General features: G+C 39.7%; 2 protein-coding genes across 3 annotated transcripts; one reads left to right on the forward strand and one right to left on the reverse strand.

Moving 5' to 3' along the window:
- The first annotated feature begins 13 nt into the window (after positions 1-13).
- LOC125231453 (recQ-mediated genome instability protein 1-like) lies at positions 14-8,211 on the forward strand. Its single transcript, XM_048136917.1, has 7 exons — positions 14-186; positions 270-466; positions 2,318-2,414; positions 3,040-3,152; positions 5,154-5,294; positions 5,862-6,523; positions 7,685-8,211. The coding sequence occupies exons 1-7, from the start codon at positions 104-106 to the stop codon at positions 7,826-7,828; spliced, it is 1,437 nt and encodes a 478-aa protein (XP_047992874.1). The 5' UTR covers positions 14-103; the 3' UTR covers positions 7,829-8,211.
- A 139-nt stretch (positions 8,212-8,350) lies between these two features.
- LOC125231452 (ubiquitin carboxyl-terminal hydrolase 45) lies at positions 8,351-26,751 on the reverse strand. 2 transcript variants are annotated; one of them, XM_048136914.1, is made up of 7 exons: positions 26,630-26,751; positions 25,609-26,456; positions 21,560-21,683; positions 18,295-18,445; positions 16,424-16,571; positions 14,757-14,861; positions 8,351-14,049 (listed from the first exon to the last, which is right to left on the reverse strand). In XM_048136914.1, exons 2-7 carry the CDS (start codon positions 26,435-26,437, stop codon positions 12,488-12,490), a joined length of 2,919 nt encoding a protein of 972 aa, XP_047992871.1. In that variant the 5' UTR covers positions 26,438-26,456; positions 26,630-26,751; the 3' UTR covers positions 8,351-12,487. The 2 variants fall into 2 exon arrangements, with proteins under 2 accessions (XP_047992871.1, XP_047992872.1); XM_048136915.1 differs by lacking the exon at positions 14,757-14,861.
- Between the last annotated feature and the right edge of the window lie 71 nt (positions 26,752-26,822).

Here is a 26,822-nt window from a genome sequence, read left to right on the forward strand (position 1 = left end):
TTATTGACTGACACACACGGATTCGTAAATAGAGGGAATACACGAGATATTCTTGTATTTTTATTAGATTTAGAATGAAATAATACATATATTTTTACATAAAATGTCATCAGTGAATTTAGTGAATTCCGTACGAAATTTCTTAGCGTCTAATTTTATGCGTGTTGAAGATGAATGGTTGACCGGGTAAACTCTTCAAAGAACCATACATCATTCTCGTTGTTTATCGTATTTTTTGTCAAAATTCCTGATTGCAATGTTTATTACAGATGTGTTGAATACTTGACTGAGGATAGCAGCAACAGTTACAGCGAGTCGGACATACAGAATCTTGCTAAAGAGCAATGGCTCTTAAACGATCTAAAAGAGATATGTCCGGGGTCTTTACCTGCCAATTTGAGGGGTCAGCAGAAAACTGTGCTAAATGGGAGGTTCGCGTTACAAATCAACGCAGCTGTGGACATAGGTAACGTAATCAGATTATTCATAACAATAATAACCCGTAACTAGATAGGTCAAATCAGACATCAGTAGGGATAAAATTTAATTGTATTGTTCTTACAGGCTGATTTATTTTGTTTGTATTTTTTTTAATGTAGAATAGAGACACCAATACCTGACTGAGAGGGCAACACTTAAAACTACAGAAACTCTGCATGTCAAACAACAACCCACATAGACACTTCTTTGCTAACAGAGTAGTCACGCCTTGGAACAAGCTACCAGAGGAAGTAGTCTCAGCACCCAACATCAACAGTTTTAAGAACAAATTAGACAAACATAATAATATGAGATAAACCTAGAAAAAGATACCAGGATACAGGCCATATCAGTTGTTTTTTCAACTGCCTGCCTGAATTATATAAATAATAATAATACTCAAATTGTGAGCTGACTTAGGTTGTACCATGAAAATGATTATCAAACTTAGACAACCCAACATATTTTTCAGTAAGCACAGAACAGGTTACGGTAAAAAAAAACATCATGTCCGAGGGAGCACAGATGTGCAATAGTTTACCTAGTGAAGTGACAGACAGCAAATCGTTAAAGTTGTTTAAAGCCAAGTTGAAAAAATATATCAGTGATAATGTTAAGAAAACTTTAAATATTAAGAAAATTGTTTATATCTTAAGCTCATTGTAGGTGACCTTTTGTTCTTTATGAGTAACTAGCTTTTGCCTGCGGCTTCGCTCGCGTTAGAAAGAGACAAAAAGTAGCCTATGTCTCTCTCCATCCCTTCAACTATCTACACTTAAAAATCATGTCTATTCATCGCTCCGTTTTGCCGTGAAAGACGGACAAACAAACAGACACACACTTTCCCATTTATAATATTAGTATGGATAAAATCTTTAAACCCAGATGGGTTTAAAGACTTTAACCATACTAATATTATAAACAGTCAAGTTCCTTATTGTAGATATTGTATCTACAATAAGGAACTTGACTGTAGTTAAAATAAAATATTTTATACCATGCACGAAATAAAGCATCAGATAATTGTAAGAAAAACATGGACAGAAGTTATTTTTAAATCCATTTCTATTTAATAAGTCCTAGGCTTGTGCCGTTTCGTTCGTTGATCGGAGCGCTCCGATCTCGTTCAATCGCTCCCACGAACTAGTTCGCTCTTTTAGGTCTTTGCTCATTTACTTCAGTCAGACCAGCGACCACTACGGTCGGAAGTGGGTCGGAAAGATCAGAACGAATAGGACCGACTAGTCTCAAAATAATACGAATAGTCCACAGATAATAACAAGTGTTGCTCGTCTGAATAGCTCGATCCCGGTCGGCGCAGTCACACACTCGTTCTCGTTCCGAACGGCTCGCGCTCGCCGATCCTATACTGAACTAAATGATCAAAGACCGCTTCACAGAGCACGGAAAGATTCAGTTCATTTCGGTCATTGATGGGATTTTATTCCTAACAGTTCATAGTTCGTGAACGACACAAGCCTAATAAGTCCCACAAGCCTAATAAGTCCGGTAGAAATATATAAAGTAACTGAGTTGATGTGATGTCACTCAATTCAATTTCATATAATTTCCATATTAGCAAGTTGTTCCAGTTCATTTTGACAGTTCTTAAAAAGAAGCTAATTTGACTAGGCAAGTATCCTATTCAACCTTTTATAGGGCACTGGCACAAAAAAAAAACCATACTGTATGTTTTTTAGACCCAAAGGGTGATGATGAGGTTTGCATTCACAATTTATTTTTAAAAGAAGAGGAGAATTTTTGGTAACCTAAGTTACCTAAGAAATACTGAGGCTTCCTAAACAGTTGAATAAAATATAACTTTTTGCATATTCAGGCACACCGGCATATCAGCAGTATATGAAACTCCAGAAAGTTAACACGGAAAACTTGGAAGCCACTACTAAGTTTGAAGATAAAGTGCCAAGCCATAGGTCAGTAAAAATTATGGCACTGGCAAAGTATTAAACATATTTCTTAGATCAAATCAAATTACTACTTAAAGAATACAAATTAAAATTAATGAAAATAATTTGATTTGATCTAACGTTCTGCACGGCAGCGCCATCTGTCTTCGCTAGCTCGTAATCACATGTGTTGATTCAGTTAGGAGGTCGAACTAGTTTGGGTACTACCTCAGAGACGGCGGGGGGCGCCATAAGCCTACGGTAACTGTGTCATATATCTGAAAATTTCGACCCTTGCTTTCGTGATCCGATGGCCGAGTGGTTTTACAGGCATCCGTCCGGTTTTGTGACGACAATTAAGCATGACATTTCAATCAAAATGTTAATTACTTTTGTGTTAATTACATAAACTATAAGCAATAATCTACATTTAAATTATAAATAAAGTTGGTTTTAGACAAATTTTATTCAAAACTGACATAGAGTTAATTTTTGTTATACTATAACAACTGTCACTAATTTTGGGTCCCAATTTCTGAAAATGCCCATTATCATAATGTACTGACATTGCCTGAACTAGCATGACACTTTTCACATTACATCTATAGTAGAAATTTTACTTTACTGCAAATGTCTATGTATACTGTTTCAGAATGATAAAGTTGTACCTTACTGATGGTGTGCAAGAAATATCAGCCATAGAGTACAAACCAATGAGGAATCTCAGCTGTGACATCACTCCAGGGTGTAAAGTACTCGTTAAAGGTAATATCAAAGACATATACTCCGTATGGACAGATAAAGTCTAAGAAAAAAACGTACCTCAGTACTATACAGAAAAAGGTATGGTGGCCTAGCTAGATGGCGCTAATATTAATATTTGACATTTTAAAACATATCAAACTAAAGCTGAGTTTAGACGTGCAAGTTCTTGCTGCGAGTTTTGAGACGCAACTATAGGTAAGAGTGAGTGGCAAATATCGGCATCTCTTTCTTGCATATACTTCTGTTTCAAAACTTGCTGCAATAACTTGCTCGCCTAAACTCAGCATAAGAATATGGGGCCAAATTGTCAAAACTGAGGTTCAAAAGTTTTAAGCCTGTGTCGAAAGATAGCAGTCTATGTACTGTGATTACACATTTTACTTCGATAGTAACTCTCTATAATACTCGGTCCCCTTTGGTAATATGAAAACTGTAATGGCATATTAGCCAATTTCTGTGTTTAGCAGTAACACAATAGGAGGTAGGGCATAGCGAATGATATTCCGCTTTGTGTGGTAGGGCACAGCACAGCGGATATTGTCTCGCTCGAATCTAGAGCAGAGCCCAACTGGGGTAGTACCTCCGCCTTACAGAAGACCGCAGCCAAATAGCACTAGACCCTACTCATAGTGTTGTGTTCCTGTCGGTGAGTAAGGCTGCCAGAGCTCAACGAGGGTGCGGTGTGCTGATGACGGGAGGACTTACGGAACTAACTTGTTCCGTTTATTGTCCTTTGAGTCGTCGGCAACCCGAACCCTCCTTAGAACTTGTACACTCCTTTTTACTGTGTACTTACTTAACACAGCAAAAGGGAATGTACAAGTTTCTAATGGGGTGGCAACGCGCATGTGACACTGTTTGAGTTGCAGGCGTCCATAGGTTACGGTGACCGCTTTACATCAGGCGGGCCGTATACTTGTTTGCCACCGACGTAGTATAAAAAAAAAAACACAATAGTTTACTGCGACATAACGCATACTGCTTGGTCAGCGACAACCCAAACATGTATATGTATATAGGGACACCTTTATACAATAAATGGGATTGATTGGAATTCATTACTTTACCTAACTACTCGTGTCAATCATTTGACGACACCTTATCCCGTGACGCTGCCCATCCTCATCCATAATAACATATCTTGTTATTACATGGCGACCCTGCCAGGATCAGTACAAAATTACAAGTTCTGCTTACAACTTCTTTCTTCAAGGCACTGGTTCCACCAGAAGCGAGTAAGCGATGAGCTATCAGCGAAAGAAACTAACAAAATATAGTCGCCCCCGTGTAAAAAAACCGGCCAAGTGCGAGTTGTACTCGCGTTGCAAGGGTTCCGTACACTATAAGAAAGGCTTAAGCGCCTCTTTTTTAGTAGAAAGTTTTGTCATTTTTGCGAATAATCGATATTTTGAACAAAACGAAACAGGAATGAGTTTATATGCAATATTCAAACGCGCTTCAATGGTCATTTTTTTTCCTATTTTCTTAAATTACTTGAAAATTACTTTACTAAAAATTATTAAAAATATATATATTTGAAATACTTGTAAAAAGCTCTTTCATTTGATATGTAACACAATATAGTTCTAAGAAACTTTTAATTTTCACTTTTACCCCCCAAAAGTGGCCCATATAATTGAATTTTCTTAATTTAAATTACGTCCGTCTTTGGGTCACAGGTCTTTGGGTCATATGTGTGCCAAATTTCAAGTTAATCGGTTCGGTAGTTTCGGAGAAAATTGGCTGTGACAGACACACGAGGGTTCCGTTTTTCCTTTTTGAGGTACGGAACCCTAATAAAAGAGACACGATAAAAGTTCGTCACCGAGCTATAATTCGCTCGCTCTCTCTCTTATTTACACGGGGGCGATTATCTTTTGTTTCGTCTGTCGGCGATAGCTCTTCGCTTAGATACTCGCTTTGGCGGAACCAGTGCCTCAGTTTGTGAAGATATGTTTGAGCACTCAACCATGCAACTGTAGGAATCCATTACGTTTCTAGGTCCGATAGAATGCCGTCGTGGAGTCCTGTTGCTCACAGAGAGCTCGATAGACCTGCTCGGAGGAGAAGTCCAGGAGATCGCCGTCTCTAACTCCTTGGCCGGGTTGCTGTCCAGCAAACTTGGCTTGCCAATGACACAAGGTAGTATTTTATCATTTTTATAAGAACAATGATTTCCTAAAATCTGTAAACACCAATCTTCATTCATTTGAAACAGGGTTCGAGGATATATATCAATGGATATATATATAGATATATATCCGATATATATCGGATATATATCCAGCGGGGTTCGACGATATATATCAATGGATATAAATATCCGATATTTATTATTTGTTTATAAATATTGCAATACAAAAATGGTTTAAAAAAATTTAACATTGTCAAAAATATAGTTTTTTGTGTTTGTTATTGTTTTTCTACTAAATGTTCTGTTTCTTAGTACAATTTTCCTTATCTGAATTTGTATTCATAAATAATGCAACAAAATACTGCTATGCCTTCCATACAAAATGGATATATATCCGATATATATCATAAATATCCGATATTTTGATATTTATTATAAATATCGGATATTTTCGAACCCTGATTTCAAATCGAGGGAATGTCTTCTGAGTCCCATTTTACCCTAGCAGCATGGGATCTGGTAACTGTCCTGTATAAACAACATAGCTTACTAATGTGCTGATTTTTAACTTTCAGGCACCGCAGCAGACCTGAACACAACCGTCCCCCGCCACGCAGACATACCCCCACCGCACTGTGACATGCCCCCCGCGCGCAACCCCGCCCCACCAACATTCGACGCTCCCCGCCCCGTTGCCATAGTAACCAGCGTGCAGCAAGCCAACTTCGCCGACGATGACATCGATATAGACCAACTAGCGGCCATAGAAGCGCAACTGACTAACAAACGAGCATCAACTGACGACCGAAGCAAACCTGAAAAGAAACCAAAAATAGACGTTGCAAACAGAATAGACGATTACCCAGACGACAATGATTTATTCGCCGAGGACGAGGACTATTTGAGAGAATTGGAATCCAAATTCGATGCCACCGATCCTATTTCCGTCTCATCTGAACCGTTTACTTATCTAAAACAGATTAACGAGATGAGAGAGATAGAAAAAGCTGGTAGGGTATTCCGAGTGAAAGCGCAGATAATGAAACTGTTGTCTAAATTGTCTGTGGGCAAAGAAGGGTGGAGTTTGAAGTGTACTATTGTCGATGGTACGGGGAGCTTGGACGTGGATTTTACTAATAATGTTTTGTCGAAATTGGTCGGGTATACGCCGCAGGAAATGAATCAGTTGAAGAAACAGATGGCGACCGATCCGCAGCTGAAACAGAAAGCTGTTATGGTTAGTATATTTCATTTTGCATCACAAAGTATTTCGATCATCCAACAGAGCAAAACCCTACTTGCCCAGTGGGTTCTCCGGCATCCGAGCAAAGTTCCCGAGTGCCCAACTGCCCACCAGGGTTCTTAGTTGCGAAATAGTCTAAAATGACGTCATGCTCCCCGGCAGAACCACAGTGTCTTTCGGAAACAAACATATCAGAAAATATCTAAGACATCTATAAAAAAACTAGGACCCCTTGGAAAAATTCTATATACCTAGTTTTTGTGTAAATCTAATTTCAAAGTGGTTCTGCTACAGAGCTTCCTCCCAGCAGAACCACCAAGATGTTCTAACTACACATGCTATTTACACGTATACCACATCAAATAACTCTATATTAATACTATATTTATTTAGTTTACTATATCACTCTTTTTATTCTGAATACACTTTACGACATGTCAAACTTTAAAGAAAACTATTTTTTCTACTCCCGTGTTGTTATTCGTCATTTACCGTGTCGTGCATAGATCGTTAAAACCCTACATAAAAGATGCCCCGCCCCCGCCCGGCGCCCCGCGCACCCACGCATACGATATAGCTCTTACAGCATTGTGACGTAGCCTTTAGGGATATAACGGGCCGGGGGCGGGCGGCGGCGCGGGGGAGTGCGAGCGACAGGGTGAGTGCAGAAACATTGCAGAGGACAAGTCAAAATACTTGTAGGAAACAGTGCGAATTTCACGAAAGTTATTCTAGAAAACTATTCAAAAGTAAGTGCATGGTCGTAGAAAAAGTATTGTATGCAACGGTGTTTAACTGAGTCAAAAAATACTCGTGGCGTCTTAATAACAATTTTCGGCTTTGCCTCAAATTGTTACCCATGCCACTCGTCTTTTTTGACCTCCTTTAAACGCCTGTTGCATAAAATACTATATCAAGCGCCTGCCCAAATCATCGTAGCAAATAATGAGTAATACATATTTGCAAAGCTTTGCATCAAGGCGTTGTTCAGTCTATTTAGTTTGACATATCGTAAATTCGTGTATTCAGAATAAACAGAGTGATTTAGTAAATTAAATAAATATAGATCTATTTGATGTGGAAATAATAAAGGTTTGTTCTATTGATTTTATACTTTTTCCTTGACTAGCTATAATGTTAATATGTTGTCCACAGGCTCTCCAAAAAGCGAAAGAAGCTCTACAAGTGTTATACTGCATAATAGAGTTAACCATGTTGGAAGTACCCAAAATAACGTGCCTTACACCATTCGATGGATCACATCTAGACTTACTGAAGAAAAGGAAGACTAACTTATAGCATACAATGGGGTAGAAATAGATATTAACAAGTTGTATATATACCTATTATATAGATAGTCACGCACTTTAGTCGCCATTTTTGGGAATATTTGTTTTGTGTTTCACAAAAAAGCGAAGCACGTCACGAGGCAATTTCCTTGCTTGGCAAAGGTTGTATGTAGACTTGCCTCGGCCGAGGCGAGTCATTGAAAGATTGCCTCGCAGCGTGCGGAAGTAAACTGACATTACTTCACGCCAAATGGCTGCCAGAAAAGATATATGTGATTCGATAGCCGGCTTGCTCTGTAAATGCTATGAAAGCGATAAAAGGGTCGCAAATTACAAGTTCAATTTGAGAAAAACAGAAAAAAAAAAGTTATCACAAAAGTGCTAATTTTAGATACCATTTTAAGTTTCTACTCCCCTTTTTACTCAAAATTTTAATTTTAAGTGTAATTTGGACAATAAATTTGAATGTATTATTATACTTACTATATTTAAGTCTTCCTTTATTAAATGAATTATCAAATAAAACAACCTCGACGTTTTAAAATCATATTTTATTTTAATACACCAGTTAACGCAATAATATGTTTGGAGTTCAATATACAAAATTTATCAAATAATATATAAATCAACATAGACAACTAACTTCGCGGAAAACCTGGCAAATGCATACTTTAAAGTGGGCTTAGCTTAGCCGGCTGCCCCAAAAAGGAGGGTTATGTGTTATTAGTAACAATTTTAGTAATAAAGTGACTGTAAATAAGATATGTGAGAAAACACTGGCTGGTTAAGCTACCTTTTCAATCCCAAGAGCGAAGCAGCTAGACAAGCTTGGACCGAGGCTAGGTTGCTTCCGAGCAAATAGTGCCTGCTGCCTCGACCGAGGCACGTCTACATCGAACATTAAGACTTCAAATCAGCCTACTATTGCCTTGAATTCGTACTGAAGTCACTATATTACTGAAAACGTACGTTACTATTTTAAAACGAAATTGTCCAGTTTTGAGTCAGGACATTACTTTAGATTCTAAAATAACGTCTTTACAATTCTAGAATCCAATCGACTAGGCCTAGAATCTAACTATAATATCAGTCTGAAACTTTGCAGGAGATCTAGACAGCTAGGGTGTTAGTAGAAATTAAATAGCTGGGTCCACACTGACAGCACCCTCGCTCGCAAAATGTCCGTGCTTGTCCGCGTTTGCCTCGCGCGAGGCAATTTACTCGGCAAGATGGCGTCAGCTGTTCAAAATAGTCCTGCACAAGTGCACATATTTATCGCCGTGAGTAGTGCATGTTTTGCGAGCGTGAATATGCCTCGCGAGGCTGCTCGGTCGGTGTGGACCCGGCTAATGAATGCTTAGATACTCTTGAACAAGTAGTACTAATTAGTTTGGCATTGCACACTGCAAATGGCAAAGACAGTATTATAGTAAGCTTCTTTTAAACTTGCTTATTGGAACACTAATAGATTAAACGGAAAAATATAACACTTCTCATACTTGTTAGTCCTGAATTAGAAGTTAATGTAACTTCATATTTAAGACTAAAACAGTATTTTATAAGTGTTTAAGGGCATATTTAGACGAGAAGTCGCATACGAGTTTTATTACATTGCGGTATTTGATGGCTGTGCAAAATTATATGTAACCTTAACAGCCCGCAATGTAACTAAAATCGCATGCGAGTTCGCACGCCGTCTAAATCAGGCCATAAAGACTCGGACGGCAATTGCAATCCCCGCTACGCTCGGGTTTCTGTCTGTCCTCGCCCTAATTTACTTCCTTGTGACATGATTAATAAAATGCACGATGAGAGCGTCAACAAAACAATCGAATCAAGCAATTATTAAAATAACAGTCGTTCATATTGAAGTCTCATGAAACCACCGCCATAAAAACAGCTCTTACAATTTTAGCTATATTTAATTTATTTCATACAAAAGTTCTACTCCTCTTTGTATAACATTTATTTCGGTGACAGCTCTTCCGAGAGTAAGTCACCGTAGCTTATGGACGCCTTCAACTCCAGAGGTAATACTTGCGCGTTGCCGATTCTAACAACGCATCTTTGTTGAGCCCTGGTAACTTTACTCACCGGCAAACACAACATCTAGTAGTGTTAGTTGTCTGCGATTTTCTAGATGTTATATCACAATTTTATTTTATTTTAACCCTTTAATTGCTAAGAGTAGCACTGAAACTTGAGCAGCTTCATGTGCTCTGCCGACCCCTTTTGGAAACACAGGCGTGAGTATTGCGTGTTAAAATGAGAGCCGAACTGCTTTTGTATGGTAGCAGCTTTAAAGCAGTGGGTTCATAAGATTTTTAACTACATGGTTTAGATTTAATAGTTCTGTCAGTTTCATGAGAACGACTTAGCAGTAAAATGTTAAAACATCTCATTACAATAAATAACTACGCTAATTTCATTATTACGAATGGCATTTAATGATAATGTACCAGATTTATACAGGCTTGACACTTCAGTGGAAGACTATGGAGAACATAGGACACCCTATATACTTATACAGGGTGATTTAGGAGACGTGAACAGGAATAAAATTGTTTACAATATCATGGTCAACTTTTTACTTTAGACACATTACAATATCTAAGGCAGCGTCCCCACTTAGGCGTCGCGTGTCTCGCGGCGCGCGCCACGCCGCCTGGGGCGCGTCTTACGTCCTTCCTATACAAAATGTACTGAGGAGACGTTTTTTGAATTACATTCAGGCGGCGTGGCTGAGACGTCAGTTGCGCGCCGCGAGACACGTGACGCCTAAGTGGGGACGCTGCCTAATTGACAAAACGGTATAATGATGAAATTGTAGTTACGTCTAAAAACATCGATACGTACGGGCGAAAAATAAATGTAAACACAACCTTGTCACTTAGGATACCTACATGAAACATATTTTTTTGCATTGTTCCGTATAGAACCAACAATTATTGGTGTTAATTAGTTTAATCAGCTTCTTTGGTAGATGACCTAGACTCTAGAGGATACACCCATAAACGCATATTTATTAAATTCCATAAAACCAAGGTTTAAATTCATAGTGATCCATATGTAAAACCTTACATCTTGTATTTTGTCAAGCAAGAATGTTTACATCAACTCGAAGTCACCTTTTTGGTCGTCTTTTTTCCTGATCACGTCTACCGAACCACCCTGTAGTCTCACTTCTCAGGGCCACAAAACAACAAATGACAAACATAAATACAGAAAAGAATAAATACGTTAAAAACCGAACGTTAAACATTTAAAACTTAGTGAGAACCGCTATGTAACGTTCACGAATAAAATAACTTTTAAAATGTAAGACGGCTTAATATTACGTCTTATGCGAGTAACTATATATCGCAGTACATCGAACGCACCAAACAGTACCCTAATTCATTGTTATCAATTCCTTAGACAGGTCATTTTATTTACAGTTGGTAAAACTTGCAAACTACACTTCTCAATTTTTTTATGTTATTTGTACTCAATAATGAACTGTTTTGATCGTAATAGGAAAAAAGTGTATATGAATTTTGGAACTTGATTTTTTTTCCAATCCGTTACCGCCATAAATTTATGAAAATTTAATTTTTCCCTTCCGTTACTGTCATCAATATATGAAAAATTCATTCTTCTTTCTGTTTGTTACCATCATAAAATCTAAAAAAAAATGGCTACAGAATGGGAATAAAAATCTCGGGACACTATTTTTCTCATATGATATTCGAAAAAGTACAAGATGTTGAGTAAAAAATAACATTTATAAATAGAAAAGTGTAATTAGTGGTACAACTTTAAACAAAATGGCCCTTATACATCGTTTTTTATCTGCAATGACTAAGACTCGTATTAATAAAATGCAGTCAGATACCACACAAATGTTAACCCATTCAGCGCTATGACGTCATACTGCCTCAGTTTGGCTTTTTAGCTAAGCACTAGCAGTGAACGTGTTGAGAAAAGCTGATGCTCGAAAAACTTCAATTTCGAGAACCTAATACTCGATGGTTGATTCTTTATTTTCTAACTAGTTTCAGACAGGCTAGTGAAAACATTGCTTGTTATCAGTATAGTATAATCTGATTGCCAGCACTGACGGTTATAGAGAGGCCTTTTAAAGCACTAGTTTCGTCTGAACCTATTTATAATAAAGTTTTTCTGTTTAGCTTCTAAATTAGTGACATAAGTGAGAAGTAGGTGAATGAAAAATTATATACATAAGTTCAAATTTATCGAAGCTGTGTAACTGTGTGCGTAGGCGAATGCACAAACGCTCACGATAATATCTCTTTCGTAGATCTATCTTTATCGCTCTTGAGTATTGGTGCGACAGAGCCAGACTATATTCCTAAGGCGTTTCGGTGGCGTTGGCGTCGCAGAAATGCCATTCGGCTACGCCCCCTGGACGTCAAAATCAATGAGAAAAGCAGCTATTTTCTTTATAGCTAGAGCAAGATATCATTTGACGGTTTATTAATACGAGCTGTACATGAGGCGTAGAGCCGTAAAAAATACAAAATATCGTCGCTAGGACAGCGTTTTGGGGCGAGCAACGGTCACCTGTCCTAAGGATAAACGAAACAAGAGTAACACGGAACACCGCGGTAACCATTAACTAGGAAAGGAAAAGCTAACAAGCTATATACAGCACGCTGGTAAATTAGGCTTATAGGATCCTCTCATAGAAGAGGAGGTAGGCCTGCGCTCTTAATACTTTGTCCTCGGAGACTTCTGAGACCATGCTGTCGGAGACATAGTACCATTTGCCAGGCGGGGAGTCGGGCATTGGTGCTCCTTCCCCGGACTCGTATCCAGAGAGTTCGGACTCAGAGTCAGGTTCCGGAGCCTCCGGGGCTTCAGCAGCAGGAGGTGCTACATTAGCACTCTTAGGTAGGAAGCCCCAGCGAGGATGATCACGCCGTAATGGAGCCCTAACTTTCACATATGCGACATAATGCCCACCGTGCATACCTCCGGAGTGCTCAACAACTCCATATAGAGAGTATAAAACTTGTTCCTGTGTTCGGTTGATACCGGGCTGCTTGCGAAGCTTGTCCATAGCACAGAATGGTGCTAAGTCTAAGATGGCCGGGAAGTCTACATGCTTTGACATCTTCCGGAACATGCAGCGAGGTCCGAGCTGGAAACGCTTCAAATGTAGGATCAAGATAGCCGGAGCGCTGGCTACTAAGAAGCGTTTAGTAGCATTCGTGTAGACAGTTTTGCCTCCTTCCTGGCCTTCTCGCTTAGTGCAAGTGTCGCATCCGACTTTGTTGTTCCCAGTGAGCAGTTCCAGAGCTGTGAACTGGCTGAGACAGGACGCGACGCTGCATTCGTCCTCGTCGCATACGTGGCGAGTAGAATTGCGGGAGTAGGACAGGAAATCCATGAGACCTTTATCGTCGGCGCCTCCGAGCGTCGGCCGCGGTAACGGGGCCGGTAAGGCCGGGGCTGGAGGGACTATTAGAGTCTTCTCTTCCATATCTAGTTTGAGCTTATCAAGTTTGTTCGTGACTTCGACGTGATTCGTCAATTCTGTCTCTGCCGGTTTCGCGTCAGGCGGAGATTCGTAACTGCTGTCTCCGCTCTGTTCCAACAACTGCCTGGATCCAGCTACACTGATGCCTCTGGACACGACTTTATTGGTATACTCTGGAGCGAAAGCGATCCTGGAGACTGGTCTTTCTGGTTCCGTGCCTGGACTTGGTTCAGTCAACTCTAAATTGATCTCGCTTGAGAGTGAACTGGGACTGCCAAGCTCCTTGTTATCAGTTGGTGAGTCGACATGGTCAACTGTCTCAGTAGAGTTGTGTTTCGTTGCTTCCGGGCTCGCTACTCCAGAGTCAGGATTGGACAGGTTTTCGAATGGTGCGAGAGGTTTGTATTCGAGGGGGACAGCCATAGTAGATGTGGAGGAGTCGACATACTCTTTGCCATTTTCCTCGGGAGTTTCCTTTTCTGCTAAATGCACGGGGCTGGTCCGGATGGAGTCAGAGCTGATGACTTTCTCGGAGTTGTAGCCGGACTCCATATTGAGGTAATGGGCGAAGTTGGCAGCGGTGTGGGCGATGGCCTGTGTCCCTACGGAGGTGCTGTGGGTGTCTGCTCGTCGCGGGGCATCCTCTAGGTTATCTTCTACGTCGGCATCGGATTGTTCAGAAGAAGACTTACCGTCTTCTTTTTTGGCGTTCGACTCGGGGGTAGATTCTTCCTTTGACGTGGAATTACCTGGAATTAGAGAGGTTGGTTAGAGATGTAGTCATTTAGGTTAGACTTTGATACAAGCTGTGAATGAGTATAAGTAAATTTAAACGATAAAATAATGGAAGGAGGTATAAATGATTATAGAATACTGAAAAGTGAAAAAATAAATATTTATAAATAACAGTAATAATGATAAAAGCCTATAAATCTACAGAGAAATTAGTAAATTTACTATAAGGCAGGCCCACACAGGGCGAGGCAAATCGCGAGACAAAATGGTCGCGCGCGCAATCATCCAACTAGACATGCATCTGTGAAAAGTTGCTTGACCAACGAACTGAGCGCAGTAGCCATTTGCCACGTGAGGACAATGATTCGCGCCGTGCCTCGGTCTATGTGGAGCCGCCTTTTAATAAAATGGCCTCAATAAGTTCCAGAAGATAATAAATGATGATATTGATGATGTAATCGTCTATATCGGTAGATGTCGCTATACGCCACTTCAATGGTTTTTATATCAAAGGAAAGATTTGCGAAGCATGGCGTGGCTGGTTAAGAGCGGCCGCCGAGACTACGGCTGATGCGGGTTCGAGTCCTGCCGGAAGTGTAAATTTTTCATTTTTTTTTCCTTTAATATAAACTTTAAGTATTATTAGCGGATGTTTCCGCTTGTTACAAAATTAAAGAAAATAAATATTAGAATCAGCAATGTAAGCGTCACAAGCCAGCACCTTTGTTCTTCCTGGCCGCTTTCCTTGCCGCGATGCGCTCCTTTTTGAGCTGGTGCTTCGAGGGTTTATTCTCTTCCTGAGTGTTGTACTGATTGTACATCTCCTCTGAAAACACGGGTTTAGTCAGTACACACGAGGCTGCAAGCTGGTGTGGTTAGTACACATAGGGAATCTACATTTTTATTCAGGTTGTTCTTCTTAAAAGCAATATCTGGGGGCCGATTTTTGAGTCTCACGGCGTTCGAATTCAGAAAATTGTCACTGAAAATAATAGGCAATTCACCGTTTTCAACCGGTATTTTAGTGACAATGAGACTCAAAAATCGGCCCCCTGAACCTGAAAATGTAGTGCTAGGGGGCTAATTCCAATTAAGTCAAAGAAATATTAATATTTCTCAAATAAAGTCCATGCTTGACAAGTTTAAGGGACAAAAAATAAGGGTAAAAACCGTGATATAAACTAAGGTACAGCGGGGCAAATCTCGACTGGGGGACAATTGTAACTAATCCATTTTTCCCATTATTACACTATATATGGTTTATTTGTAGGCCCAGTATCGCGAACTGTGTCTCACCGAAAATCCCCTCTTGTTCGCCCTTTGCCCCTCCTGAATGCTCTCTTAGCATCAGCACCTGAGTGCGATTTATTTGCTGGCAGGTGGAGTGCTGTGCGCGATGAATTATTGAGGCTCTGCGAGAGGATGGATGTACGTCTATCAACAGTGTATCATGTATAATAATTTTTGTAATTTTTTTGTACTTGTTTTCAGTTTTTAGTTTTACGGTGATTTAGTATTTAATACTGTCATGCTGTATCACTATTTTTGAAATAAATAAATAAATAAATATATAACCGGTGGACACTCTATCTAATATTGCAAACATTGTAAAACATGGAAGAAATGGACCAGTTACATTTGCCTCCCTAGTTAAGATTTGCCCTGCTGTACCTTAGTGTTTAAACGGCCTCCATCAGATAATATCATCAATCACTCCTGGAGGTCTGCCCCAGAGATGGCCACAATGACCTGTCCTGTGCCACCCGCATGCAGCGAACTCCTGCGGCCTTCACCAGGTCAGTTCACCTTGTGTAATATGTTTCGCAGTATTTTACCTGACTAGATCGTGATACCTTATGATGATGCTCTCAAAATGTTGTGCTAAAATTGGTCTGGTCTTGTCTGGAGTATAAGAAATATCCCGTGTGGTTCGAGTAGTTAACCCTTAAATGCATGGTGATGTATATATGCTGTATATGCATCATATATTTGATGGCCCGTGGCTCGATATGTAGCTATCCAAGATCACATTTATTGCTTAATTATTATTTATTATTATTTAATAAACAATTAAATAAATTAAATAATATAATGATTTACTATTTATTATTTAAGGATTAAGATGGAATGGCGGAAAAGTGTAAAAAAACAGGACGATCCGATCGACACCAATTTCGATATATTTATATAAATACGATTTGGCCTATTTAACTTCTAACAATGATTTAGTATAAAAAACGTTTTTTTTTTATTATTTTTCCCAGAATCAGAAAACCATTGTCTATCACATATATTAATATCTCGTTAAAAGAAAAAATCATGCATTTAAAGGTTAAAGCGCTCCTGTCTAGAGTAACGAAATGGGATAGAGTATAGGAGTAGACATACCATTGGGAGTTTTCCTGCGGACGACCGCGGGCGGCTGCGGGCGGGACGCGGCGACGGGCAGCGACAGGTCGAGGAAGTACTCCGTGCGGTCCGAGTGGTTGAAGCACTCCTGGCACTCCAGTGTCGACACCAGGAAACCGCGGAACACCTGCCAAACGAACATTCTTATGATCTTCCAATCAAACTTGTGCCGTTTAAAAGTGACTATTGCAGAATATGCTGGTTCGTCTCTAAGTCACTTTTTTTACCCCCGACGCAAAAGCGACAGGGTGTTATAAGTTTGACGTGTGTGTATGTCTGTGGCATCATACGGATGAATCGATTTAGATTTAGTTTTTTGGTCGTGAAAGCTGAGTTAGTGCGTTTTCACATTATCCGATCCGATATCGGATGTCGGAAGGATTTCAAAGGTGGCGACTTAAATGTATGGGATATCGGTCCTGCATCCGATATCGGATCGGAAAATGTGAAAATACACTTAGTGGGGAGTGTTCTTAGCCATGTTTCATGAAAATCGGTCTACTATGTCGCGGTCGGGGGTTTTTTCAAAATTTAAATTTTGTGGTTAGGTTATCGTTGTAATCATGTAATTCATGTAATTTATTTTAGCATAGCCGACTTCGAAACTATAGGCATAGGCATCTCGGCACTACTTTGATAAAAACTTGTATCTTCTTCTGTAAATGAAGAGAAAAATGTATTAAGTATGTATGGAATGCATATTGACTTACTACGTTTTGTCTTTGAGGAGCAGTGTGAGATAAGAGATTTTTTCAAAGTAGTGACGATATGTTCCTCGCCAAGCGCATGGCCTCGTGCAGTTTTAATCGCATGTGTGCAGTAATTTGAACACACCATCTAGTAGGGGGAGGGGCCTGAGATCTCGTTCCTTCAACTTATTCCGTCATAATTAATATCTCCAGGCTATCTAACGGGCGATGTGAGATGTGACCGAAATAACTAAGATAATGGTCCTGACAAATTGTTGACAGCCGGCGTTTTATCTGAAGTATAAACAGCCAGCACCACATCTCAAACGTCGACACGCTTTTTCAAATTTGCTCGGTTAGACGTTAGACTACTTGCCTCCTAGTCAAATCAGCTTCTTTTTAAGAACTGTCAAAACGAATTTCAACGTCTCGCTAATATGGAATTAGTATGTAATCGAATTGAGTGACGTCATTGTCAACTCAGTTACTTTATATATTTCTACCTGACTTAATAAATAGAAATTGGATTTAAAAATAACTTCTATCCATGTTTTTCTTACATTTATCTGATGTTTTATTTCGTGCATGGTATAATAGTACATTACGATACAAGTGCGTAAAAAAGGAAGTCCGAAACGAGTGGCGATAAATTAAAACACGACCGAATTTCCTTTTCGCACGTGTATCGTACGTTTTTCAGTACAGATGAGCCTCTGAAGTTTCGACCTGGCATATAATGAACCACTTCTCGCACTAGTGCGTAAAAAAAACACCATCTGTACTGAAATTTTTCAGCCAATGTTTTTTTTTTTCATTTCAAATTTCAATGCCAGGTCGAAACTTCGGAGGCTCATCTGTACTGAAAAACGTCGTACGATACACGTGCGAAAAGGAAATTCGTAACTCGTGTCGATTTAGAACACTCCCTTCGGTCGTGTTTTAATTTATCACCACTCGTTTCGAACTTCCTTTTTTACGCACTTGTATCGTAATGTACTATTATTTTGAGTACAGTCAAGTTATATCGACGGTGAAGTACCATGAACTCCCAACTACGTAGGTTTTCGTACTTACGCCGTGTCTTGCGTGGGCGACTGATGTTTCCGAACCATACATAAAAGTATTATGGAAGCAGCCGAATGAAGGTAGGCGTGTATTTACCTGTTCAGGCCTCAGCATGGTGTCCGAAGCCTGCTGGCCGTAGAACTTGACCTTCTGCTTGACCTCCCCGTCCACCTTGGACGGGTCCACTTTAGAGTTCATGCCCAGGCTGTTGAGAATCACGGCCTGGTAGCGCCTTAGGTCCTCCGATCTGAAAGTTGGTACCATAAATTGAGCATTTCTTTTTTTTTTTGCTAATAAAAAATTTTTGATTGTTTTAGGGAATTTTAGGTCAATTGTACTCAGAATCCCGAGTACTTTCAATCTCACTGGGAGACAAAGTGTCCCAGAATTTCGATACATTTTTGTTACTTTCCTCTTTTGTTACCCCATACAACATGTACGGAAAATGGTAACGAAATAAGAAAAAATCGTATGGGACAATTTTTTTAACTACTAGGATTGAAAAAGCTAGTAGGTAATTCTGAGTAGAAAAGCATATTTTTTTTTCAAAAATATCACACTTCATAAAAGTGGAAAAAAAAAAAGAAATGCTCAGTTGATATTGTGTTCAATAATAATTATTTAAAAGTTTTGTCTTTATTTTAACCTGTAGCGAGACAGAATAACATTACCACGCACGAGCGCGCGGGCTCGAATACTTTCTCGCTCGCACACCATCACCCGTCGCGCTCAGCGGATCGACCGGCCCGAGCGCGCGCGAAGTACTCCGAGCGGCGCAGGCAGCGCAGGCGGCGGGGAAACCGTAATAAAAGGCGCCGCGCGGCCGCCGATCAGTCAGTTGTTAGCTAGTGGTCTAGCTTGGGAGACGGCCTCTGCTATGCCCCAAGTCCAACCAACAAATGAAGCACGGGTCGAGATCGTCTACACGGACCGCCCATAAGCTTCATAATCGGTTGGCCTTTGGTCTTGCAGTGGTCGTCCCTGAGGACCTTCAACTCATGTTTAGCTAGGTACTCCACTTGTATGATGATTATTTGTAATATTGGAAGTTAAACCAATAAACAACTGGTTCCTACTTGGCGTCTTATTCCAACCACCCTACATTCTGGCGCCCGACTTAAAAACAAGTAGGACAATGGAAAAGTCAAGAGGGAACAAAATCACTACAAGAGGCAAAAACTACGCAATTTCTACGAGTATAGTTTTGGTGCAGGGGGAGGGTTCTGGCGAACACCCTCACTAGCAATGCTGCGTCAACGAGAAACTGGAAGACAATTAGCTGTACATGGATCCTGTTATTCCTGGTACTCTTACGGGACGTCACAGAGTACCAGAGGGGGAGAATGCAGCAAGACAAACTAATTCAGTTGTGACCTACCGGTCAAGCATGAGAGACGGCTCATGCTATGCCTCAAGACTAACCACCAAATGATCACGACGGGTCGAGACCGTCTACACGGACCGCCCATAAGCTCATATTCGGTTAGCCGTTAGTCTATCGACAAAGTAAGGGGTGAGAATGCCGATGCGTACCGCCCCCGATCATAACTTTCGCCCAAGTAGGGCCCATGAATGAAATGTACTGTCGGACCTGCGACAATGGAAACTACCCGCACTCGGAAAAAAAAAGTCGCTCTTACCCTACAATAAGGCTGTAAGTGGCGAATTATTTACAAAGGAGGTAGCAACGGAAGAATCTTCAGATACATCAATACAGAGTTGAATTGCACTATGGACACTATCGGACCAGCTTCACTCCAGGGGAGGGTTCCGAAGAAAACCTTATCAAGCAGTTCTGTAACATGACGAAACTGAAGAATTTGTTCTACTCACGTACCAGAGGGAGAGACAACAACTCCTGCTATTCCTGGTACTCTTACGGGACGTTAAAGAGTACCAGAGGGGGAGAATGTAGCGAGACAGAATAACATTACCACGCACGAGCGCGCGGGCTCGAATACTTTCTCGCTCGCACACCATCACCCGTCGCGCTCAGCGGATCGACCGGCCCGAGCGCGCGCGAAGTACTCCGAGCGGCGCAGGCAGCGCAGGCGGCGGGGAAACCGTAATAAAAGGCGCCGCGCGGCCGCCGATCAGTCAGTTGTTAGCTAGTGGTCTAGCTTGGGAGACGGCCTCTGCTATGCCCCAAGTCCAACCAACAAATGAAGCACGGGTCGAGATCGTCTACACGGACCGCCCATAAGCTTCATAATCGGTTGGCCTTTGGTCTTGCAGTGGTCGTCCCTGAGGACCTTCAACTCATGTTTAGCTAGGTACTCCACTTGTATGATGATTATTTGTAATATTGGAAGTTAAACCAATAAACAACTGGTTCCTACTTGGCGTCTTATTCCAACCACCCTACAAACCTAATTTTAGACGTAATACCTCTCGGAGATTTGCCGTACTATCAGCCTAATGATTTTTTTTTTATCGACTCAGGTCAGATGTTTGAGCCGCCAGCAAAAATCCCTGAATCGGACGACTGGGAATGGAGGGCCTAACAATATTTGGGGTGACCAACTATTGATTGGGACTCCCATAACGTTAGGTGGCGATTGTAAACGCAGTTTGGCTCTGTGCTCGACTACAGAATAGAGATAGGGAAAGCTTGCTACGGTATACTTACGAAGCGTTAGCGATTCTGACGCTGGCTAGGTACTCGGGACTCTAATATTATAAACATTGAAGAGTCTTCTTTTTCTTCCCCTAATCCCATCTACTTGGGGTTGGGTCTCCTTGATCTAGTGACAATTCTGTTCTGGGTTGTCGTTTCTTGAAGATTCTGTCCATTCTAGTAACGCCGCCAGCCCATCGAAGCATCTTCATCTCATTAACATGAACACATTGTTCATGAGTTTGCTTTGTGCATAAGCATTGAAGAGTGTTTCATATTTTTCATCCAGTTTTACGACCGGCCTGGCCTAGCGGGTAGTGACCCTGCCTGCTAAGCCATGGTCCCGGGTTGCAATCCCGGTAAGGGCATTTATTTGTGTGATGAGCACAGATATTTGTTCCTGAGTCATGGGTGTTTTCTATGTATATAAGTATTTGTATATCCATACTAGTATTATAAATGGGAAAGTGTGTGTGTTTGTTTGTCCGTCTTTCACGGCAAAGCGGAGCGACGAAATGACGTGATTTTTTAAGTGGAGATAGTTGAAGGGATGGAGACTGACATAGGTTACTTTTTATCTCTTTCTAACGCGAGCGAAGCCGCAGGCAAAAGCTAGTTATATATATATCGTTGTCTGAGTACTCACAACACAAGTTTTCTTGAGCTTACCGTGGGACTCAGTCAATCTGTTTAAGAATGTTCTATAACATTTATTTATTTCATGACTGTGTAGATTTAACATACCTGACTGCCTCTAGAAGGTGCCTCAATAGCTCGTGAGCATCATGCTGGTCGCCGCCCCCGAACTGAGGCAGCTTGTTCACCAGCGCCGAGAGCAGCTTGCGAGGGGTGTACACTCCTCCTTCTCCTGAAATAGAGAGTTTTTATTGTAATGTTACGATTTTACTGAAGAAAAAATATTCGAAATGTAAAATAGATGAGGTATAATCGTCAGCACATTCTTTATTGACAAAAAAATTGTTACGTCTCCCCAATTTTTATATTACTATATTCAAAGACATATTATAACTCCGTATAGACAAAGTCTAAGAAAAAAACGTACCTCAGTACCTTACAGAAAAAGGTACGGTAGCCTAGATGGCATTACACCTTTGGGGTATGCTCAGCTAGATGGCGCTAATATTAATATTTGATATTTTAACACATATCAAGTTAAGAATATGGGCCAAATTGTCAACAATTGTCAACTGAGGTTCAAAAGTTTTAAGCCTGTGTCAAGAGATGGCAGTCTATGCACTGTGATTACACACTTTACTTCGACAGTAACTCTCTATAATACTCAATCCTTTTTGCTATATTAGAATTGACAAAAAAATATGGCCTAATTTCTAGAGATATTGTAGCGAAGTGTACATAAAAAAAGGGTTTTGCCTCAAGATTTAATAAGTTCAAAGATTTTTTTTTATAATGAACTTTAAAACTCTAATTCTGAAAATTTTATGGATATGACTTGTGAAAAAAGTACAGCTACAATTCATGTCAACTATTCTTGAAATTGCCTAGTGTTATGTTCGTTACGGATCTTCGTATACACAGCCTTTCGTCATTAACATCAGTGATAAACAAACTTTGTGACACAGAGTCACATTTGTTCTCAATTTACAATGTTTATGAAAGCGTTATTATGTATTTGCTAGTGGCATTATGAAACGTTTTCAACGAAAAGGATGTCAATCTCAATCACTGGAACACATTGACCCGCTGATGATTATGCTAATAAGAAAAAATCGATTTTCATAAGGTGTTCTTTGGATCTGCAATAATATCTTAATAATTACGGGCGATTAATAGAGGTAGTAACAGGGTCAATGTACGGAAATCCTTGAAGAAAGCGTTTGTTTTTTACTAGATATTATACTGCAAAGAATCGACTTTCACGGCAAAACGGAGCGACGAATTGATATGATTTTTTGTTGAAGAGATGAAGAGTGACATAGGTTACTTTTTGTCTCTTTCTAACGCGACCGAAGCCGCGGGCAAACGGTACTACTATATATGAGTAAAATGTAAAACCATCAGGTGCCACTGTAATTTCAGTGTCCTTATCTGTCATAAGCATAACAATTAGCAATTAGTAACACAAAAAGTTGGAGTGTGTTGCTGTTGTTATCTGTTAAATAACGCATTATTTTATCATTAAGGTCAATGTAATGCCTATATGTAGCATTATCACCTTGTGCGTAATGTCATTGCTATACGGGCTGTATGTGTATGTTTTGCATGGCAAGAATGAAGATAATGGATTCCTATGCCTTTCTTGGTGCAAGTAATTTACTTACTTAAAGTTTGTTTGTCCTCCTAAGGCCCAAGGCGAAATTCGGCCCCTAGTCATTGCGAACCACGGTACTACCAGTAGTACTATTGTTTTATACCCGTTCAGGCCCAAACATTAGGAACACATTTTTTTAATGTTATTGTACTTGTATGCCACCAACAGCTTTGGGGCATATTTATTATCAGTTTATGATGCCTTTTAGGATCATTTGATTTTAATTAAAAAAGTCCTACAGGAAGGACCATGGGCTTATAAAAAAACGTAATTTATATTACGAAATAAAAAAAACTCACTTAAGATTTGTTTCTTTTTCAGTTTTATTGAATGAATACAATAAAATAATAGTCTTATTTAAATAATATAATGCACTAATCACTTTTAATCAGTCTTTAGTGGTTTACTAGACCCAAAAATTAAGATTTTACGCTCTTCTTGGACGAACGTTACTCCACTGCGAGCGTGAGATCGTCCTCTTGTAGGCGCTCCTCGACGACGTCCTGCAGAAGCTGCATGGCGAAATATCGAGTCCTGCCGTGGATAGGCTTTGAAATTAGTTCTGACAGAGAAATATCGACATAGGAACTAGAGGAATCATACCGGGATCTTGTTTGTACAAAATTTGTTTCTATGAGTTTTATGTCGCAAAAGTCTGTTTCTTCATCTTCAGTTTCTATTTCTGATTCCCTAAGAGCGAATTATGTTTCTCTGTCATTTAATCCTACAACAATAAAAGCAATATGTGTCAGTTTTTGCAACCACCACAAACATTATTATTAAATTATGTAGTTGTATAAACCCGAGGTACTACTCATAGGACTTAATATTTTTACATCCCGTATTTCGTAAAATATAAGCAAAATCAATGAAATTATTACTTAACTCCGTAAAATAACTTATAAAAAAGAAGATAATTTAAAAATTAGTAAAAAATTACTCAAGATTACATGAATAAAATTGGATTTACTAACCTCTCCTTCACGGAATACTCATGTCGCCGTCTGTAACTTGTCAGTTTGACACTTTGTTTTTATTTTTCAAGCTTATGAGTGTGTTCACATTCAAACTAAAATACCCCTCTAGAAAATCGTATGACGTCAGTTTAGATTGGTGCGCAATTTGAAATCAAAATGATGGCTTTTATAATAAGTCCTACTGGTAGGACCGTGGTACGCTATGACTATACAGTCGTTGAAGAAGCTGGGTCTGAATGACCAACTTAATTATTACTATAGGAAGGACCTTGGGCCTTAGGAGGACTATAAAACATAAACTAAATCACTTCCAGTCTTACATAGCATGGGGTACCCCCATATTGGTGGTCCAATGTTGGGGACTACATATAAAACTTTAAATTTCTTTGTAGCTATTTGCAGGTTTTCTCGTGATTTTTTTTCTTTCACCAAAATACTTATTGTTAATATTAAAATTATGAAAATCTCATTGATTGTGGAAATAGGATGTAAAATCCTTTTAAGTTGACTGCGGGTGAGAAACAAATATTCAAAATACGTTTCTAATATAATAGCATTACTTCCTATCATAATTCTAATAAAGAGTACCAAGATGGATACTGTTATCAATGCATAATGTCTATGACACGCAACATACGTATATTACATATGTAAAGACGTGTTTAAGACAAAGCATCTGAACTGGGTCATTAGTCAGCTAATTATAATGAGTATCGTATTTCAAACGTTGCCGTGAACTGGGGAATTAGAAATCATGTGGTAATGGCCTTTAGACTGAAGGATGGAATTAAAATACTGTAGTTTGTATGGTTTTGGTCTCAGTGTCTAACAAAACAGTTCTGTTTTTTATTATTTTGCATTAGTCTATGCTAAAATAATTTTAATGCTGATATTCAGTGTCATTCTAACTTTTATGTATTAAATGTATACATGTGTGATGGCACTAAGAAATAGTCCATAGTATATTTATTTATTCAGTGATACAATATAAAAGCAACTTAGTTGATTTAATAATTAATTTCATTCTACTAATTTAGACCTAAATATTGACAACACACTAAAAAAGATAATAAAATGGATTGTTAACTTTGAAAAATTGAGATTTTTCATTGATTCAAATGGGTGTATTAACTTTTTCTTGCCTGTTATTGCAATGGTTACGGTCCCCTGAGTCACGCTGGTTTTATGCAAAATTTTGCAAGCATGCATGTAGTCCATGTTTGTAGGTGCCAAATTAAGGAAAGGGCTTGTTAACACCAGAAAAATGCATGTTTGCATAGTTTAAGTAGCATAATATTGCATAAAACCAGCGTGACTAAGGGGACCGTAACCATGGCAATAACAGGCAAGAAAAAGTTCATTCACCCAAATCCTATGACACACACTACAGACTATTTTTTGTTAAATTCATATTAGCATCTCAAGATGTCTAATATTCTTATATGAAATCCTATTAGAATAATATTATATTCTTTGTAAAAAATAAAGAAGAGCCTTTAATAATCAAAACAAAAATAGAGTCATACCTGATTGCAAGTCCGACAAAGTCTCTGCTAGAGTCCTAGTCAATGGTCCCCACTCTGACAACTGGCCTGTGATAGGGGGCAGCTCAACTTCCTTCTCCTCACCATCCAGCTTCATATTCAACTTGCCCCCTGGCAGCGTAAACTGCTCCCCTGTCGCTGACATCTCTTGTAACACAGGCAGCAGGTACGGTGTTTGCACTAAACACTGCATGACCGAGTTGAAGAAACAAGTATTTCCTAAGTTAGAGAGACCTCTCACTCGCTGCGCGGTGAAACCCATGGCTTTGTCTTTGCCTTTAAAAGTATAATCAGTTTTTATTATTGTCTCTGGCGGTGGCAATTCTATTGGTGGCAAGGATTTTGTACTGCCACCAGACAAAGCCTGTTTTTTAAGGTACTCAATACATTCATGTAGCTTTTTCGAGCTGGTGGCTGTAACCTCATCATTGCAGTTGTAACAGTAGATTGCCCAGGTCGTGGTATTAGCGGTTAACGCGTGGGAGTCCGAGTGCGGGCGGTTGAAGTGGTTCAAAGCGTGCTGGTTACGAGCGCGGCCGCAGAGTTGCGAGCCACATCTTAGACACATCCACAGAGAAAGGTCCTCCACAAAATCTGGGTCAGACACCTCCGTCTTCGTACTCTTCAAACACTCCGCGCACTCCTTCTCGAAGCCTCCGATCTTCAGTGCCTTCTTCAGCCGAGTCAGGTCGACGGCTTTTGCGACATGAGGACATGCGGACTTGACATTTTCGTCGCACGACTCCGTCGATTCGTCCCCGTTCTCCCCTGGGTCGCCTTGTCTCTTTTTCCACTTGATCGTTTTTCCCATAACTAGGTCAGAAGACTGCCTGCAACACGTAACCAGATACGTTTATAGAATATCCGCATGGATACAAAAAGAGAAAAATGACAAATCTGTGTCGATAGCCATTGCACGCGTGACAACGCACTATCTTCCCGAAAGTTAATTTTTAGCAACACTGATGCAAAATATGTATTAATATAAACGTTCAACACTTACAGTTACATGTGAAGAAAGGTTATTAGACTTAATCGTCGAAACTCCAGTTAAGTTCCGATCTTTCTAAATTTTGTCAAAAGAAAAGTAAACCACGACCGTCAGACATCTTAACAATGTCACCAACATAATGCAATTATAAAAAAAGTTTATTTAAGGGGAAGTTAATTATAAATGAAGTGAACTGATCGGATTA

The sequence above is a fragment of the Leguminivora glycinivorella genome, chromosome 11, assembly GCF_023078275.1.
Source record: "Leguminivora glycinivorella isolate SPB_JAAS2020 chromosome 11, LegGlyc_1.1, whole genome shotgun sequence".
In the NCBI taxonomy this organism is placed as follows: Eukaryota; Metazoa; Arthropoda; class Insecta; order Lepidoptera; family Tortricidae; genus Leguminivora; species Leguminivora glycinivorella.

Bases quoted from the DNA above. Each gene is read 5' to 3' on its own strand.
- LOC125231453 (XM_048136917.1), top strand. From the start codon at position 104: ATGTCATCAGTGAATTTAGTGAATTCCGTACGAAATTTCTTAGCGTCT. The intron at 467-2,317 runs GTAACGTAATCA...TTGCATATTCAG, and splicing joins CAACGCAGCTGTGGACATAG to GCACACCGGCATATCAGCAG. The intron at 3,153-5,153 runs GTAATATCAAAG...TTACGTTTCTAG, and splicing joins GTGTAAAGTACTCGTTAAAG to GTCCGATAGAATGCCGTCGT.
- LOC125231452 (XM_048136914.1), bottom strand. From the start codon at position 26,437: ATGGGAAAAACGATCAAGTGGAAAAAGAGACAAGGCGACCCAGGGGAG. The intron at 18,446-21,559 runs GTATGTTAAATC...ACCAACTTTCAG, and splicing joins CACCTTCTAGAGGCAGTCAG to ATCGGAGGACCTAAGGCGCT. The intron at 14,050-14,756 runs GTGCTGGCTTGT...CTCTAATTCCAG, and splicing joins AGCGGCCAGGAAGAACAAAG to GTAATTCCACGTCAAAGGAA.